This window comes from Channa argus, chromosome 16 (genome assembly GCF_033026475.1).
Source record: "Channa argus isolate prfri chromosome 16, Channa argus male v1.0, whole genome shotgun sequence".
NCBI classification, from domain to species: domain Eukaryota; kingdom Metazoa; phylum Chordata; class Actinopteri; order Anabantiformes; family Channidae; genus Channa; species Channa argus.
Window position 1 is genome coordinate 15,385,239 of NC_090212.1, and position 18,252 is coordinate 15,403,490.

The 18,252-nt window shown below is 39.9% G+C and overlaps 2 protein-coding genes across 2 annotated transcripts in view; both read right to left on the reverse strand.

Annotated features, from left to right (window-relative positions):
• The window catches only part of plpp2a (phospholipid phosphatase 2a), a 16,003-nt gene extending 11,413 nt beyond the window's left edge, over window positions 1-4,590 (reverse strand). The window contains exon 1 of the mRNA XM_067480657.1: window positions 4,166-4,590. Within this exon, the coding sequence (XP_067336758.1) occupies window positions 4,166-4,253 (88 nt within the window). The 5' untranslated portion in view covers window positions 4,254-4,590. The remainder of the gene's footprint in view (window positions 1-4,165) is intronic.
• Window positions 4,591-5,395: 805 nt separating this feature from the next.
• On the reverse strand, window positions 5,396-18,248 carry LOC137101567 (interleukin-31 receptor subunit alpha). Its single transcript, XM_067480148.1, has 14 exons — window positions 17,874-18,248; window positions 16,687-16,846; window positions 14,539-14,720; window positions 14,293-14,456; window positions 13,976-14,141; window positions 13,235-13,317; window positions 12,704-12,935; window positions 11,629-11,817; window positions 11,342-11,446; window positions 9,972-10,118; window positions 9,281-9,412; window positions 9,076-9,172; window positions 8,850-8,931; window positions 5,396-7,500 (listed from the first exon to the last, which is right to left on the reverse strand). The coding sequence occupies exons 1-14, from the start codon at window positions 18,100-18,102 to the stop codon at window positions 6,784-6,786; spliced, it is 2,685 nt and encodes an 894-aa protein (XP_067336249.1). The 5' UTR covers window positions 18,103-18,248; the 3' UTR covers window positions 5,396-6,783.
• Between the last annotated feature and the right edge of the window lie 4 nt (window positions 18,249-18,252).

An 18,252-nucleotide genomic window follows, 5' to 3' on the forward strand; every position in this document is an offset into this window, starting at 1 on the left:
TTTTACAATCAACTAGCCCAAACCACGCTCAGGCCTCACTCTAACGTCCCTTTCATTTTCACAAAGGAATGTGAGACAGCTGAAGTCAACAGCTTCTACTTGACTTTGACACGTTTCTGGCAGAGGACGATACTGTTTTTCTGTGTGTGCAATAACAAGTGTTATTAAAAAAAGTTCAAGGAGCATCTCAAACATGTCAAGGAGGAGACGACGACAACTGTTCTCATTCACTCAAGGTGACCTTGTATCCACGGCAACAAAAGTCTTTGATCCTGTCTTTGATCTTTCTTTGATCCTGTGCTTTTATTCATTGTCAATTATCAATAAAAATTAATTTTGCATCAATGACTGTTTCCTTGTCATTAATAACCCAGAGTTGAAACAACTAGTTCACTTAACCTTTGATAATATGAATAATAATCGCAAAACTATTTTCTGATTTATCAAATAGAAGTAATTTCAGTGTTTGGTCTTATATGGCAGTAAACTGGATTGGTATTGGATTATGTGAGACCTTTTTGACGTTATAGGACTATATCTATCTATAATCTATTTTGCCATTTGAAGCAGTTCCCATTGTAGCCACTTGTTCCCTTTTTTTGTGCAGTGGTCATTAGCAGCTTGGTTTTGTTTTTTTTTATAAACTGTCCACCACGAACACACTACTTTACCCAGACGTGTGTCAAAGGAAACAAGCCAGTTCCTTTCAGTATGCTCTATGTTGGCAACAAGAAGCTTCAAAATTCTAAATAATAATAAAAGAAAATAGAAAAAGAAACTAAGTCAGGATAAAAATGTATAAATAAGGCTTAAAAATGCTCAAAAAGGTGGGGACGTTGAGAAATCCACTACACTGATGAGACCTATAAAGATGTATTTTACATTGCAGATATCAATGATTGAGCAATTGTTCAGTTTACTCTCAAATGTAAATATGAGGAAATACGACGTTCGACATTCACAAAACTGAAGTGAAAAATTATTTGCGGATACACGTTATAACACTGAGCTAATGAGTGACGCAAATGAAGAGAAAGAAATTACTGGAAAACAAAAACCTCAACAGTAAGTCTAAGGTTTTACATTCCATTTACTCTAGAGCCGATCGGAGCATATAAAAGAAACCAAAGCTATCAGAGTCATAAAAGTACAGTGATGGGTGAAACTCTCCCAGTGACCTCTGTGCAGTTGATAAGTAACTGCTGGAGTCGCGCTTTCTAACAGGCAGCCAGAAATGTTAGAAAAGCTTTTCTAAACCACCCTTAAAACTGACACAACACTTTGCTGAAACAAATTGTTCAGCTTTGTGACCTACAGTAAACCCTAAATGACAGGAAACAGACGGCTTTTCTCAAGGGTCTTGACTTAGCAGCTCCTTTAAAGTCAAACTAAGCTCGTGTCCAGAAAATCTAAAACAAATGACTTGTACTTTTCCAGCAATTTTTATGCTAATCTATTTCAACATTACTTCTTTCCCTGTTTTTTTTTTTTTTTAATGCACCCACCTCCAGTCTTATCGCCCCATTCAATGGGCGTTATCAGTTGTCATCACTCCCATAATTATAGGTCAGCGGCCACAGTAGCTACCCGGTCAGAAGGTCCACATCATATGGACTTTGAGCAACATTCAGACAGTTAATCTATTTTTATCCAAACACTGATATTTACTTAAACCTAACCAAGTTGTTTGTGCCCAAATTTTCTATGCTCTACATTTATTAAGATCGTGATAAAGGGCTAAGCCAATCAGGAGGCTGTGTAAGGCCCTACTAACCCACATCCATGTGGTAACGGGCACAAGAAATAGTCCAACTCATAACCACATAAAGTCCCACTTACAGCTTTTGTAAGAATTTACGTGGATATAACATTATTCAGTAACGTGCAAGAACTCGGCTAAGAGCCATTTCTCCTGCTTTCAGTCTTGGTGCTAAGCTGTTTGTAGCTTCCTATTTAGCAGAGTTGTGACAGTGGTGTCAATCTTTTTATCTTTGCAGGAAAGTAAACAGACTTATTTTAAAATTCAAACTCTTCAAACAGAACACATCAAACAAGAGCAATATCCCCTCGCAAATACTCCTTTTGCCTTGTAACTTTTGTGTGTAATCCAGACAAAAAAAATAAGTGTTTTTTAAGCACCGGCCTGTTCTTAAAAAAAATAAAGTTAATTTAACATTCACAAGAACCTGACAAAAATCCAAACAATAACTGGAGCCAGAGGTGTGTGTGTCTCTTGTATCTGGTGTGTACAGTGGTAAAAAAAAAATAATGGCAGGATGGAGGTTTGAATGCAGAACGGAAGACAAAGAAATAAAAACACTGAACAGCTTCAGAGATCAGTTACAATCTGAACACTAAGCACATTCCTACCACATCTCACACACACACACACACACACACACACACACACACACACACACCTTATCTGACATTTAGTTGATGTTTGTTGGATATTTGTTAAAGCTCCACTTAGTGTTTTGACAAGTTAGAAGTGAATAAAACAAACTTAATCTTCAGCTAATGACATTGTCATCATCAATGCATCTTTAGTCTAAACCTTAAATAAAAAAACACTCCTATGACATCGGAAACAATTAATGGCAAACCGTTTGAAATATAGTTCCACTTCTAATGCCATGTGAGTTGTTCCAGCTGACAAAGATCACACTTTCACACCCCTGACAGTGCGATGACAAGAGCCACAAGCACCAAGCTTAGTCAGCCAAAGACTCTGTAAACAGAAAAATTTTTGATTTATCATCGCATTAAATTATGCAACATTTTTTTATTTCACAACCTTAGCCTTTGATGCAGAACAATTACTTGGTTATAATTCTGCATGACTGCAAAAATCATTCTTCATCTTCAGGCAGCCTTATTCCTTTAACCAAGACAGTTACTGAGTATTTATAGTGACCTTGGTAGGTTGCGCACATCCTGTGCAGAAGGAGTTGACCGTTAGAATTCCTTCCATCAAATGGATGCACCCACACATGTGCACACGCGCACACACACACACAGTAACCTTCAGTATTCTCCTGCTGTCTTTACTGTTATCCCACTGCTGGAAAGGTCTAGTTGTGACCCCATTTTTCAGCCTTAAGACAGGAAATAAACCTTGCCCTCAACCTCCCGGGTTTCTATCGTCCCAGCTACAACGTCCGTCAGCCTTGTGGTGCTGGAAACACAAGCAGCTGGAAGATCTCGGTTTGTTAATGGCTTTGTGTCTTGAAAGAGCAGAGCAAGTCACAACAAGCTGCTTTGTTCCTTGGATGATGCTCACACATACACAGGGAGCCCACCCTACACACACCTGATCTACAGCTTCTAAAACAGGATTTTAACTGTCACACAGAGAGATTCATTGCCAATCATCTTTGCTCTTCTTCCTGAACTTATGTTAAAACAGAAAAGAGAAAGGGGCCCCACGGTGCAAGAACAAAAGTAGGAATGTATTCACAGCCTGGGAATGATTCAGAGACAGCTGGAAATGCACACACAGCTTTATGATTATTTATGCACAACAAATTCAACCAATGGGCAGGTTTAAAAAAAAAAAAAAAAAAAAAAAAAAAAACACACCTATGGAATGACAGTGAATACGTCATGTCTCAGCACATCAACCCTGACAGCCTCAGAGCAAGATAAGACTGCATGTGTCCTATTGTAACCTAATTGATTTCAGTGACAGACGCGGACCAACAACAGCCTCAGCAGAAGTCGTACTCAGTGTTGGGAAAGACTCTCGTGTGTTTGAACACGACAGAAAGCTGTGGTGACCTGTTTAATTGTTTAATTGTACCGCAGATTTAACAGCTACAGCGTCCAGCCAAGCCTGAAAGTGGGCTGGACGTGTAAATGCAGATATTGCATTTTTAAGTAGTCATTAGATATAAACTTCATCTCATTTTGCAGAAAGCTCCGCGGAGGTGGATTGTGTGACAGATCTAGAAATCCCGTGTGAGTGTTGGGCAATCCTGCGTGTCACGGTGCAAACTTGTAAAGGGTGGTTTTTAAAATAACTCTAAAGTCACATTTTCCTATTCTTTTCTACAAAATCATGTTACCACACAGTGGACGAACTGAAACCGTATTTTTCAGCCATAAGGTCTGGAGAAGTTTTTAAAAAAAATAAACATTAAAAGGAGAGGGGGGGGCGACTCACCAACAAAGACGCACAGAATATCCGCCGCAATTAGCAGCAACTTCTTTCGTTGCTCTGGCATGTTTCCTTCGTGCCGCTGCGCTTTCATAAATAAATGGGCTTTCCAACAAGCATAGGGCAGGGAAATAATCAAAGGGTGCAAGTCTGAAAAAAGTACAGTCAGGACAACTCGAGCGTGTTCTTCCGGCTCCGCTCCTGCGTGTACCTGTTGGTCTATCCTGCGCTGTCTCAGGTGAGCAGCGGAGAACGCAGAGCCGTCGTCTTGCCTTTATTACGCACGAGGAAGGGGGCGGAGGGGGGGGGGTGGGCAAAACCGCCGGTCAGATAGGTTCTCCGAATTCTTGTTCGCAAATTGGAAAGAAATTTCCTTTTTTGTATGTCCAGTTCCAATCTGACCAAATCCAACCAGAGTAATGAGAATGTCCGGATTTCTACCACGTGGTCAGGTTGTAGATAAAAGCCAGACACGCCCCATGTGAGCGCAAATACTCCACCACCTATTGTATCTGCGTAAATGGATCCCAGACTTTAGATTTTAAATGGCCTTAGCAACCAATAACCGCCACTTAGGTTCCTTGGAGAAGATTTATACTCACAGTATAATAATAACATATAAATACTGTAGGTTACTGTTAGGATCTCTGTCCAAATAGGTTCACTCCTGTTGATCCGCTGGGGACAATTGTGAAAATGATCAATAGTGTGATTCCTTCAAATCAGTTGGAATGAAACCCTATAGTTTCTTCATTGTGTGTGACAGTGAGACCCCTGCTGTTACATTTCCACACATTTTCCATTATTAATATAGGCAGTTGTAAAAGTTCCATTACAAAATTCTTAAAATAGTGTAGCAGCTTAAACCATAAATTCACAAAATTATTACATTTTAAATACTGTGTGAACACTCATATCCACACATAATTTCAGTTAGAGATCTCTGTCTAGTTACACCCCTGTTGATCAGCAGGGGGAAAATTTAAAAATAATCCTGTGTGATTCCTTCAGATGGAAGATTCCACGTCAACAAATAAGCAAATTAAACCACGACATCATTAAATCATCTGAATTGTTATTTCATATAGATAAAAGCACTGTAGTTTAGGACAGAGCAAAACAGTCAACTGTAACTGACATTTTTTGGATGGTCACATAACGCCTTTCAACAATTTGTTTTTTATGTCGGTGAAATAAGTTATGAGTCTGGAGACTTAAGTCATCACAAGTGGTTTTAATTCTGAATCTAAGTGCAGTTTAATGCTCAAACACACAGTTAAAAGCACTGTAATAATTGTGGCTCACTTTCAGGCAGATTTCTAGTTAGCAGCATTTTAGCTACAAAACAGGTGGAGGGCTGAGGTATGTGGCTTTCCAAGGCAACACAACAACAAGTAAATAAGGCCAAGAAGTCAAAAGTCACAAGTGTTTGCTTGCAGTGTGGATATACTTACATGAAATTTTAAGTCAGTTTTATATATTTTGTTTGTATTTTTCAGCAATATTTGTATAAAACTATAAGGACAAATACAGGTCACTAAATAACGTAATTAAAAAAATACAGGCATCTCAAATGTCAGTCCATTTAGTATTTACAGGAGAAATGGTTACAGCCAGCATTTATTTATGTTCTTCAGCATTTTAGGGCAAATATACATCATGCAATAACTGTGTAGACAAAGTCAAGAACACAATTAAACCTTCATACTGGATCAAAGACATGTTAAAATTGATTGCATCAGTTACAAACAAAAGCATTTATCTTCCCTCTATCTTTACCTATTATTTGGAAATGAAACTTAATGGATGTTTTTACTGGAGTAGGTTGACATTATGGTAAACAGGCTCACGTTCTGCTTTTCTTACTGAGAGAGGAGATTGCTGCAACTGTCACATCTGTATGGTAAATATATGTGGCTATCACCAGCAGTTAGTGCATCATAAAAATTAAACACAGCTATCCAGGATTTGTCTGGAAGTAAGTGCATGCGCGCTGTTATAATCTTGTGCCAATTATTTAAAGAACTTTGACATAACACGTTCATTAACCTTCGGTTTGGCTTGGATTTTTGCAGGGTCTCCCTTGTCACTGGTCTGTAAGTACAAGCACGGTCAATGTAGTCCTGCCATTATTGTACATGATTATTGAATTGAAAATCACAGTGCCCTCTAACCAGCTGTTTGTGCAGGCCTGACCTTACTAGGTAAAATGCCTTGAGGATTTTGTTGTGATTTACTGCTACATAAATAAAATTGAATTGGAATTTGGTTTTGATAGAACTAGGCTTTATGCTGAGATAAACTAACCAGGTGCTGGGTCTAGCTCCGTATTTGCTTCTTCTCATCTCACTCACAACAGGAGCAAACAGTTCTTTTTACTCGGATTAAGATCAAAAAATGCCAACCCTCTAAACCAGTTTACTCTAAAATAGTATAAAGTATTAAATGAAAACGTGTATATATTGAGAAATAATGCTATAGAAATAATTCATTTTGAATCAAAGCTGTGAAAAAAAATAATGGCGCAATGTAATGTAATGCAATGTCTCATGAGTCAGTGGGTGTGTATATTCTTAGATATTTTTTAAAAACACAAATAAATGCAGTCTATCACTGGCATGAAACTAAATAGCAGCGGAGATATAAGAATCATAATCCACAGAGGAGAATGTGAAATCCCCTAAAACAGGGGGAAGAAAAGTTACAAATTTAAAATTGTCAGGTGAAGCATTAGGGTAAGTGAAGGTGTTAAAGTTGCTTTGAGGAGTAGAGTGATGAGTCGCTGAACTGACCTCAGCTAGATGAGTTTGTAAGATAGTAGGCTGGGAGACACTGCCCTTGTCAGAGAAAGAGACAGGGATTTGCTGTTGCTTCAGGAAAAGACCAAAGGTTTTCATTTCATCTGCTGGAGAAGGTGAAGCGTCTAATCTTGTTGTGGTCTTGCCCTCATGTGTATCTTTCTCCCGATCTAATTGCAGCTTAACGTCTTCAGGCCTGACTGTGTGGCAACAAGAGGAGGACGGGTTGGGTGTAGGAGGATTTTCCAGAGTCTGACACACAATCACTTTGGAATAGACGGAGGAGGACAGATCCACATGAGAGTTTGTCTTGGCTTTAGTCAGGCATCTAATGAGCTTCTCTGTTATTTGGGTATTTTGAAGAGTGTTAGAATCTGAAAGTGAGAGTGGAGAGTGCTGGCAAGTGGAATATGTTTTGAAGTTACAGACGTGAGAGCCGATGTCCTCATCCAAGTCACTGTTCTGCGGCTCACTTTCACCAAGAATAGAAACTTGGGAGTATTGGACTTCAGGCTCCTGTAGATAAACTGGATGCTTCATACTCTGGAGTGAAAATAAAACCAAAGCCAGATAATGACATTGAATGATTAGTTTGTGACATATTTAAAGAAAAATTTCAGTATATACATATTTGTTGTTTTTTTTTATGCAAATTCAGTGGCCTATATTTTCATGGCGAATAATAAACCCATTCATTTATTTAAGTGTACAAGTATCTTCTTCAATTTTGGCCATTACTAATGGCCCTCAGATGTTTACATGTTAAGTCATAAAGAATTTAATGAAGTCCCAAACTTGCTACTACCTGTGCTGCATACAGGTGGATTATATTACTTTTGCTGTCATCTACATGTTGCTAGGTTAACTTTGTGCAACATACTGTACATAGCCAAGGATTTGTAGAAATCCACTTATACAGAGATTGCCTGTTGTCCATCATGTGTTCCAAGACTTTAACCATTTAAAATTGTGATACCCAAAAACCATGCACCATGGTTTCAGGGTTGAAAACTCAGGTGATGCCTTGTGGAGGTACAAAAGCAGCAAAAGGCCAGAAGCTCTAGATTTATCCGGACGGAGCACTTTCTCACTGCTTGTCATAACTGACGAATCGAACCAACCTTAAAGCTACAGCATGCAACTTTTTAAATGTTGTTTTACAAGAGAGGTGCTGCACAAACATATCTTAATGTGGACAGGAGCTGCCGAAGCATCTTGTGACCACGACGTATTGAACGGTACTTGTAGCAGCAGTACAAAGGGACATTCACTTGCCAGGATTTTGAATGAGGCTCACCCCACTATCCAAACAGTGCATTTCTGCTTGATTCATAAATGTTCTCGTGCTCACGACAACTACCTGAAGCGCTGGGCAGAGCAGGGACAGGGAGGGTTGGGAGGAGCAGAGTAGGTTCAGTTGGAGCTGGAGGCTTAAGTTGCAAAGTTTTTCTTATATTTCAGTAACTAGCGTAAAACTATGTTCTCATTATACAACTGTGTATATCTGTTCAGAATATGTGCACTTTCATTATAGCTTGTTCAGAAGAAGTTTTCTAGCTTCCTACTGCTTTAGTGCTACACAGAGCGTTAGTGTTAGTGACTATATTTTCTTATTGTCAAAAAATAAAAAAATTCCCAAACCCATAATGTGGGTTTCGCAGTAGCTTTTAGCTTTTTGATGACCCTGAAGATCACTGGTTTCAGCATATTTCCCCTAAACAAAATTTGTAGTGCATTTTGTATGGGACTAAAATCATACACAGATTAGCTGCTCCAGTTCCTCTGATTACAAAAGCAGGGTGATGTCTGCCCCATCACCCCATAATAAAAACATACTGAATATTTCCAGACTCCATGAGGTTGAAGGCAATTGGCAAAAGGGTTCAGGTTACCTCCAAAGTGGTTTTTGGGGTCCAGTACGCCAGACTGCTGTGGGAAGGATCAGGAAGATCTCGACACAGCCTCAGTTTCACACTAAAAAGGTTATTGTTAGTATAAACGTTGCAGAATGAGAAGAAAATGCATGTTATAAAATCACTGACTCGTTCCAAGTAAAGCATGTATTTGTATTAGGGTTGTTTAATGTGTGGAGTCACTTGTGCAAGACTGAACCCTTACATGTCAGTCTGTGCCAAGCAGGCTGTCAGAATCAGCGCCAGAGTCATCATCATGAGAGGAAGGATGGTGTACATCGCTAGTGAGATTTCCTCAGAGCCTAAACGTACACACACACACAAACACACAAAGTGAGAGAGGGAGTTGAAGATAAGTTAGATAAGAAATATCATGTTTTTTTCAGTTTGTATGCTTGTACTGTCTTCACCTATGTGCACATTACAGATGGGCCCAGCTGCTCCAGCACCAGCGTCGGTGTTGGCTCTCATGAAGATTTCGTAGTTACCAGGTGAGAGCTTCTTCAGAGAGTAACGGTGAACGTGACCAGGCACAAACACACCTGAATAAACAAGATTTGGCTCAGTATGGACACACTAAGGGACGAAATCCATAAACACACACACACATATATACATTTTTTTATTTACATTTTTTTTGTAATGCTCTAACTGTGCAAAACACTGTTGTACGCTACTAAATAGATATTTATTAATGGCATGAATCTAAGCAGGGACATTAATGCTCTGTTCCCCTGTGTTGTTTTGTTTTTAGAATAAGTCAGTGAAAACGGTCTCATCATCATTAAAAACACCTGGCAAATTACATGTTCATAAGGGTATGAGCCAACCAGGGTTTCCATTGTTTTTGTTTAGGTTGTTTATTGTAAGGTTAGTTAGATTAAGAAGCTTATGTATGAGCCTACTGATGATGTCATTAATGACGGGTAACAAGAGAGTGTTTCTCTTTTTGTAGCATATCTAAATAAAATATAAGTGAAATCAATCACTACACATATTCAGCACAAAGGCATTTTCTTTGGCCTGTTGCATGCTGTGTTTCCTTTAACACATGCTGAGCTGTATGTGTATGTTGTTCACATGCGTGTAGTGATCACTCACTCCTGGTTGATTGGTTTGTGGCGGTGTAGTAGAGTGTGTAGTTTCGAATGAAACCGTGAAGCAGCTCCACGGCTACAGGTATCCAGCCGAGCTCCACTCTGCTGCCAGAGATCTGCTGCACTGCCACTACAGGACCAGCTGATGGCACTGTGCAGGCAGAGTGATAAGAACAAGAAAGATGAGTCATTTCTGCCCCTGAGGAGGATTTCGGTTTAATGAGGTGGAGCAGTCAGCCACCAATCGACTGCCAAACATTGTCATCAATTTATCAGCCGACCAGCGGTGGTGTAAATCGGTATCTAAGTCTCGTACCTCAGCATCGATGACGTGAGACAATACCCGGAGATCAAATATGGAGAGATGTTTGCAGTACATGAATCAATCACCTATTAGTTCACCAATGCATCTTTGTATTTGGCCTTTTTTTAAACCAATATTTCCCTACATACACATTAAAACATGTGCTTCACAACAATGGGTGATGACAATTCTAAAAATTCACCTCTGCTGTTGCCAAAAAAATAGTTAAAAGGCAGCTTGACCAATTTTCAACTTATGGCTTGTTATGGCTTAAGTTAGGGTGTAAATGTACATTAATGCTTTTAAATGTCTCTCTGACTTCCCTATATTAAAACATGAATCTGCTTTTTAGCTGGAAAGACTCCTCTGAATGACATCACCTGGAGGAGTTTTTCACCAGTAGTTTAGATGATGTCATCTGAAGGAGCTCTGGAAAAGCAGGTTGACCACGATTACAAACTCCATAGTATGACCAACAAGATGACATCATCTGAACTGAAGCTCCCTCCAAGTGATGTCACCCGAAGGCCTTTTTCAGCTAAAAGTCTTTTGCTAGAGATCTTTTAATATAGTGAAATCAGAGAGAAGTTTCAGTTACATGTACTATCAAAACACAAGTTCAAAATCAGTGAAGGCATCCTTTAATTGCACTGGACATGACTGACATGCTGGATCTTTGTGATGAATATAAGTATTGTAGTTCATTGTAAAACACACAACACACCGTGTGGTTGCAAATGCCCACTGGTGCATTAAAAGCACCAGATGTCTATTATTCCCCAGTTGAAATGAGTTCCCAACCAAATTCACTATTTATTCTATTTGAGTATTTGGCTAAAAGCTACAGCTCCCAAACGAGTGAGGAAATTGCAAACCATCAAAAAATAAAAGTTGAAAATGTGACCTGTTTTTTATGTCTAGATTGAAGTACATCTTTGGTACAGTGGGAACAAAAGGGCTTGGGATTGATGACAATAGGAACAACGCAAGCCTCATCATTTAAGGGAAAAAGGTCCAGAGTCTCAAAATTCACAAGAATGTAAAAGGTGTTAGTACTTTATACCATGTACCTCCTTGTACTGTATAAATGTAGCGCGTCCTGTTTTCCCCGGCCCCTCGTTCACCGTACAGCACTTTGACAGAAACTGCATAACGCTCCAAAGGCTTTATTCCATCTAAAACGTCACAAAGAAGAAAGGAACGCTCTTATCAGTGACTGTACACACAGAGCGAGTTTGTAGCTGTAGCTGAACACATCAGGATTTCATTTTGCTCAGCCTCATGATTTCAGCTCTCTGCAGACAAAAGGAAAATAACAGTTTACAAATGAATCTTTTCTATTGTATCCGTGCTTTACCTCTGATGACTAATGCTGTACAGGAACTGTTCAACCTTTCCCAGTATATGGTGCTGCTGGTTTTCTCTCTAACGGCAAACCACTCCACAACAAAACCGCTCACTGAATGATCGACTGGAGCCGTCCAACGGACATCTAAGTTATTTTGATCTAGCACAGTTGTGGTAATTTGGCTCAGAGAGGGTGGCTCTGGGGAGAAAGGAAGCAGAAGATGAAGAGAAGAAGTGTGTCGTCATTTGTCAGATTCTGTAATAAAAACAAATTTATGACCTTTACTATCAGTATTTCATCGTAATGCAATGTTTACTTGTTTTTCTTTTCTTAGATTTGTTGGTTGACTCTATAAATGATCTACTGGCTGATAAAAAGCTATTTAAAAGTAACAAGCAGCACAAACATGCCATAGTAATTGGAACTTTTCTTGCAGGAAAAGTTATCGTTTTTACAGTTTTCTGTAAATTGGAGGAAACGTCGTCCTTGTGCCACATGATGCAGAAACAAACCAAAAGGTGCATGGGGTGTCCGGGCAACAGATTTAGACAGAATCATAAACAAATGAGAGGAGAAACCTGAAGAAATGCAGATGCCTCCATACAGGGCACAAGGGTGGTACTGAGCATGGAATTATATGTACTTACCAGATTGTAACCTAATAATAGGATCCAACTGGCTCTAAAGGGAAAAGTGTTTGTAGCTGCTCCAAACCGTCACGTCTGAACTGCGACATATGCATTTGGCTTAAATGTAGCTGTATTGTTGTAACTGTTAGCCATCACTTGTGTGTGCCAGTCGGCGCACACTTGGCCTTATTTTACCCTGTTGTATGTGGGCTGACAGGATTAGCTGGAGTTGTAGCGGCCGCAACTCAGTCTCTGGGTTAAAGCACTGTTTGAGTGTTGTGTGTTGTCAATTTAACATGTACTTCAATTGCTGTTGGGCATGTAGGTTTTTACTCTACTGCTACTTTGTAGAACTTAAAGCTCTTTTCTAGATGATAAGGACATAACTAATTTCGCATCTACTCTTTGCCTTTGCGAATGGACTTTTGGTATCACTGTATCATGACCTACCCTACCTGTCTCAGAGGCTCCAAGGAGCCATATCTGGGCTTCGGGTGACGTCCCAGCAGAGTTGGAAGCTGTCAGAGTGCAGGAGCAGGGTTCAGGCGGAAGGAGCAAGCTGCAGGAAGTTCTTGTGTGGTTCAAGTCCCTGCAATTGCCGTAATCATTCAGGATTTGTGTGCTTTCTGTCTGACAAGTGACACTGTAGTAAAGAACTTTGCCATTGGCCAAAAAGCGAGGCAAAAGCTGAACATTACAAACACGAAACATGAGAAAAAACACAAAACAACAAGCAAAAGTTAGCTACTGTGATGTGATGGAGCTCTCTTTTTCCAGCGTCAGTGTCTCAGTTTCACTCTCAATTTGAACTGACTGTAGCACGATAAATGGATCATTTCAGAGGGATGTAAAAACAAATTAAGAACTGTTCATGGCGAGATGGTGATTAAAAACTAATGAGATCAAAAAGTCATTAAACTGCAAACTCAAACTAAAAAATATTATGAGCACGCATGACTCCAAATCGTAGAAAATTTAACACGCACCTTCCAAAGCAGTGAGACGAATCTCCATCCATTCGTGTCAGTTTTTTTCACTTGCCTCCAGAGCACTGGTGCCACAGACGGAGCTGTGAGACAATGGGGGGGGTGAAAATTTTAAATTGATTGTTCAGCTGTAATATGGGCTCCGGCAGGGTCGTGCCTTTGCTACAGCTTCTCTGGAGGTTTTCCACACATGTCCAGGTGGGACATAAGACATCTTGCACAGACCCAGAAAATCCTGGAGATTTTGTATTTCACATTCGATATGGGAACACCTCACGAGGAGCTGGAGGACACACTGCCAGTGGGCTGAAGAACATTTTGACTACTTTTCCTTTGCTGCTATCGTTACCTGGAGGCAGTTACAGCATGTGCTAGAAAAAAGATGGTAAAAAATCTAAATGCATTCATATTTTTAGACTTATTTTGTTCAGCTGTCTGTTTGCTTTGAACTGTATATAGAAAGAAATGACAGCTTCAACAGTTCTGTGCCTTGTACAAGGGCACCTCGGTGTGGCTGCTTTCATGGACTAGGGGGTGGTATCCATCATCCTCTAAGTGGTTGTCACACACAAGACTACTTTGAGAATACTGATTTATATTGTCTCTCTTGTTTTTATAACAGCTATGAATCAGCACTGGGTTCATTATTAACGTTTTATCATTAATGTGACTTTTCTAATGAGACGTTTGAGATATTCAGCAATCACGGTACACATGCTTGTCAGCTCTATTTTCCCTCACCATCCTCTCCTGTTCTTCCCTGAAGTGCGTTGCTCCAAAGGCTCCAGGGACTGTCCGGGCCCTGGTAACGGTGACGAAGCTTGATGGTGTATAAAGTGTCCGGTCGGAAGAGGCAAACCGGGAAGCTGTAGTCTTTCACTGTCACATTTTTCACCTGAACATATAGCTGCATGGGCAATAGAAACAAGAAGAAGTATCTTAAGTGGGCAAAATGATGCGTGGGTTGAAAATGTGTGGGTTGTGTTGCCATCTTGAAAAGCGACATGTTGATCTGTTCCTTGATGAATGGATGTGTGATGTATTTGGGAGTGACAGACCTGCCCCTGTGCTTTGAACTCAATTTGGGAATTCAGGTTTCCGGCTTTTATGTCAGAGGTAGATGCGGGAAACACAGATAAGGTCCGGCTCCAGATCACATTCAGACACTGAGGTGTCCCGTTGAGCGGCTTCACACTGTTCAAAATGACCGCAGGCAACATTACTAGAAATAGAGAGAAAGGTGAGAAAGATGTGAGAGACAAGCGAAGACTTATTGAGGGAGTAAGTAAGGACTACAGCTTCACCTTCAGTTCTACCAGGCTGACACCGCGGAGGTGACGATATGGTCTGGCCACGAGTCTGCGCTGTGATGGTGACGCAAAAGGTAAATCTCACAGACGAGCCGCTAAGTCCTGCCGTGCAGCTAGTTTCAGACGTTGAGCAAGTGAACGTCTTCAGAGAGCTGCTTGTTGTTATGGGGTCGGTTCTACACGTTCTCATGTCATGCAAACATAAAGAGACAAATCAATAAGCTAACACACACACACACACAGTTATAAAAACAATGGTCACCTGCGTTATTCTCCTGCCTCTGGGCACAACAGTCCACAAGCAGACAAAAAACACAAAGAAGTATTTGCGTGCATGTTACTGATGTGTATACATTTGCATGTGCTGTGACACACATTAACATGCCAACACATACTGTGCAGATATGACTGGCAGGTCACCTCAAATTCAAAACACCATGTTGCAACTAATTTTGGGGGGGGGGAAAGCAATGAACATGACATCCGTGGGTCGGAAACAGTGACGCAAAGCATCTCAGTTTATCAAACCTGACATCAGAGCATCACATGCACATGAGATTCCAAGCTGATACAAACCAAAGCATTTGCCTACAGCCTGCTAAATTATTGTTACACAATAGCACTGGCACAAACCTGTGACATGCAATGACAAGTTTTCTGTTGCTGAATTGAGACTTTGCCAATCTAATTTTACTGGATCATTGTTAATCTATCATTGATTCTGATAAACGCACCACAGAACAGATGCTGGATTAATTGGCAACGTGTTAGGATGAAAGCTATTAACCAATCATTATTAACCAACCAACCAACTCTTGAGATAAAAGAACTTTTGTCAGAAGAGATAAATAACTAATTGAAGTGTAAGGCAGGAGAGTTAAAATGTTTGTTTGCAAATATGCATTCATTGGGGTAAATATGTGAAACGCTGCAACTTTGTGAGAGTAAAAGAAAGGCACCATTTCACAAAACCATGAAACTGATCTCAGAACCCATCATTTGCTCCAACATGCCATAACATAAAGGTTTTCACTGAGTCATTTTTAAACAAGACACAGATTAATAAAACACAGCAGGTGACTAAATAGATGTTCAGTTAACAAGCAGGATATTGCAACATGGTTTAACACAGAGTTAGATTTTAAATGGGAAAGGCAGAAAAGTGGAAAAGTCAGGTTTACAGGATACAATAGATAAGTCAAGGAACCTGCTTGAACAGGTTCTATTTTCCAAGTGTAAGACAAACCAAACAAAATGATTAGATATGGAAGATAAATCCAAGACAACATCAAACTGTCCGTTTCCTGCTTTGCAGCCACTCAGTGAAAGCTTTATTTCAGGCCTACAGAAAGTCTGAACTTCAAATAATGTGACTATTCAATGCAGGGTACAGGTGAATGAAGTTGTTTTTCAATTTGTCATTAAAAAACTACATTAATATTGCATTCCCTTACTTGTCATGCAGGGATGCTAACCTAACCCTCACACCAACGCACACGCACATGCAGTTAATACAAATGTTATTCCATCATCATAAGTAACAAAATTGGTCAAGCAGTGAATAAAAAACATGAAAGAAAATTACATCGGTGCAAAAGTTTGCATCCACCTCGATAAATTTATGGATAATGTACCTTTAATTAGTTTCTTATGAAGGAACGTGAACTCAACAGAAAAACGAAATGTAACATTTAGTCTTTTTGCCATTTCCAAATAGGGGGATGTAAATTTTTGCATCCAGCTGGAAATGCTGTTGTATCAATATAGGTTAACCAAATGTCAGCACTTAAAGGGGTTAAAATCAGTTCTGCTATTACAGTGACCTTGACCCCATTTTGTTCATAACTGTAGACGTTTGCCATAATTACCAAAATCAATCCACAATCATTCAATTTTCTTGGTGGAGTAGTTTTACTTTTGTATTTTAAGTAAAATGGATATAATCTACTAACTTAATTGTGTACTGTCTTACTACATTTGTTTTTTTTTAACTCACCTCTGGTGACACAAAACACCTGTGTCATTCATAATTCTGTATAATAAAAAGGTGCTCAACAAAACTTGCCTGAGCCTCAGCTCAGGCATGTTTTACATATTTACTATTCATGGCCTTTAAAATCTTAAAGTGGTCGTTTTGCTCACCCAGGCTTCCTCTGAACTTGCAGTGTGTAGTTTGTTGCTGGGGAGTCTCCAGCCTCCCAGCGGCAGGTGACGTTAGCTCGATTTATAAACACGCAGCCAATTAGCCGAGGAGGTCGGGGGAAAGCTTTGGAGGTTGTAGTGGACATGGCTGGAGGCAAGACTGAAGATGATAAAAATATATTTATTACACAATTGTCAACATGCATTTCCCTAGAAGTGTATCATGACTTAATCTCTGAAGACCTCGAAGGAAGAGCTGGTGATGTTTACAAGGCTGCAAAAGGCTACTAAACAATTTCTAAAAAGTTTAAACTTCAGGCCTGCTTTGCTCAAACTGAACCTAAAACGTGCCAAAATAACGCAACACAAAGTACGACAACAAGCCTTAACACTACCAAATAATGTGACCACAAAGGCTAGTGCAGCTGCCCTCGACTATCAACAAATGTTTTCCTTTCTGGACAGCTCACTGTTGTTGGCATCTCACTGTGGCATGACTGATACCCAGCAACGGCAAGGCATGAACAAAAGCTGATTTTCTGCGAAAATGTGAATACACCTTAAAGCTACAACATGCAACTTAAGCACTAGGATGAGATTTGAAATAAGTCCATTCTGCTCCATCCAGTCCTTCCTTTCCCAGCTCTGCTGTGTTTCAGGTCGTCCAGAGCATAACAATAATGAAAATGCTCTCAAACTTACTTATTTAGACTAAAATACCTAAAATTCTCACAGGAGGCTTTAACTCTCCACATTAGGAGCATATATCTAGTTTTTTAAAATGTTACACATAAAATACACATAGATTACAGTAAAGTACTAGTAGTCGTTAATAACTTACAATATTCATATTATTTGTATTTTAAAAAAACGTCCAGCGTAACAGTGTGAGTCACTGCACAGACAATATTGTTGATTTCTAATAGGATCTATAAGAAAACCATACAGGCCCAAATGAATGTCCATTAACGGCAGGTTGATTGGTGCTGATTTAGGTGTAATTATTTATCCGTTATGCTGTTAAACCTCACAGTTACTAACTTTTCTCCAACTTTGTCACGTTGTCGTATTAAAACACTGGAACATCATCTGTCACGCGTATGTGCTTCATTAACGCCATTCACAGAAACACAAACACTGTTAGGACATATAGCTGTTGTGGCTCAAGGAGGACAGAGGACACTTACCCAGGGCGAGTCCAGCCCCCAGCAGGCAGGTCCACAGCGCAGCCGGACCCGGCTCCATAGACACCCAGAGATCCCTCCCGGCACTGCGGTCTCTCTTCACGCCGTTTCCTTCCACTTTACATCCACAGCGATTATGCAAGAGCCCCAGCTTCCACTTTATAGTAATAAACAAATGTTCCGCCCCGCTGTCTGTCGACGGCAGGTCGGTCCCGCACAGCCAAGATATCATAGGATGGTCAACGGTCCCATGTTTAATCAAGATTTAATTTAAGATTCAAAGTGAAACCGGATAACAGCCTTCATAATAACTCACTGAGTCTTTGGTGCGTATTTTTCACAAGCCAGTAATTCACTCTGCAATAGACTTATTGGCTTCTCA

What these genes read in the sequence shown, in the direction of transcription:
- LOC137101567 (XM_067480148.1), bottom strand. Translation starts at nt 18,102, where the DNA reads ATGATATCTTGGCTGTGCGGGACCGACCTGCCGTCGACAGACAGCGGG. An exon ending in GGGAAGAACAGGAGAGGATG is followed by an intron (nt 13,318 to 13,975) that starts GTGAGGGAAAAT and finishes ATTGTCTCACAG; the next exon opens with CTCCGTCTGTGGCACCAGTG. An exon ending in TCGTCTCACTGCTTTGGAAG is followed by an intron (nt 12,936 to 13,234) that starts GTGCGTGTTAAA and finishes TGTAATGTTCAG; the next exon opens with CTTTTGCCTCGCTTTTTGGC.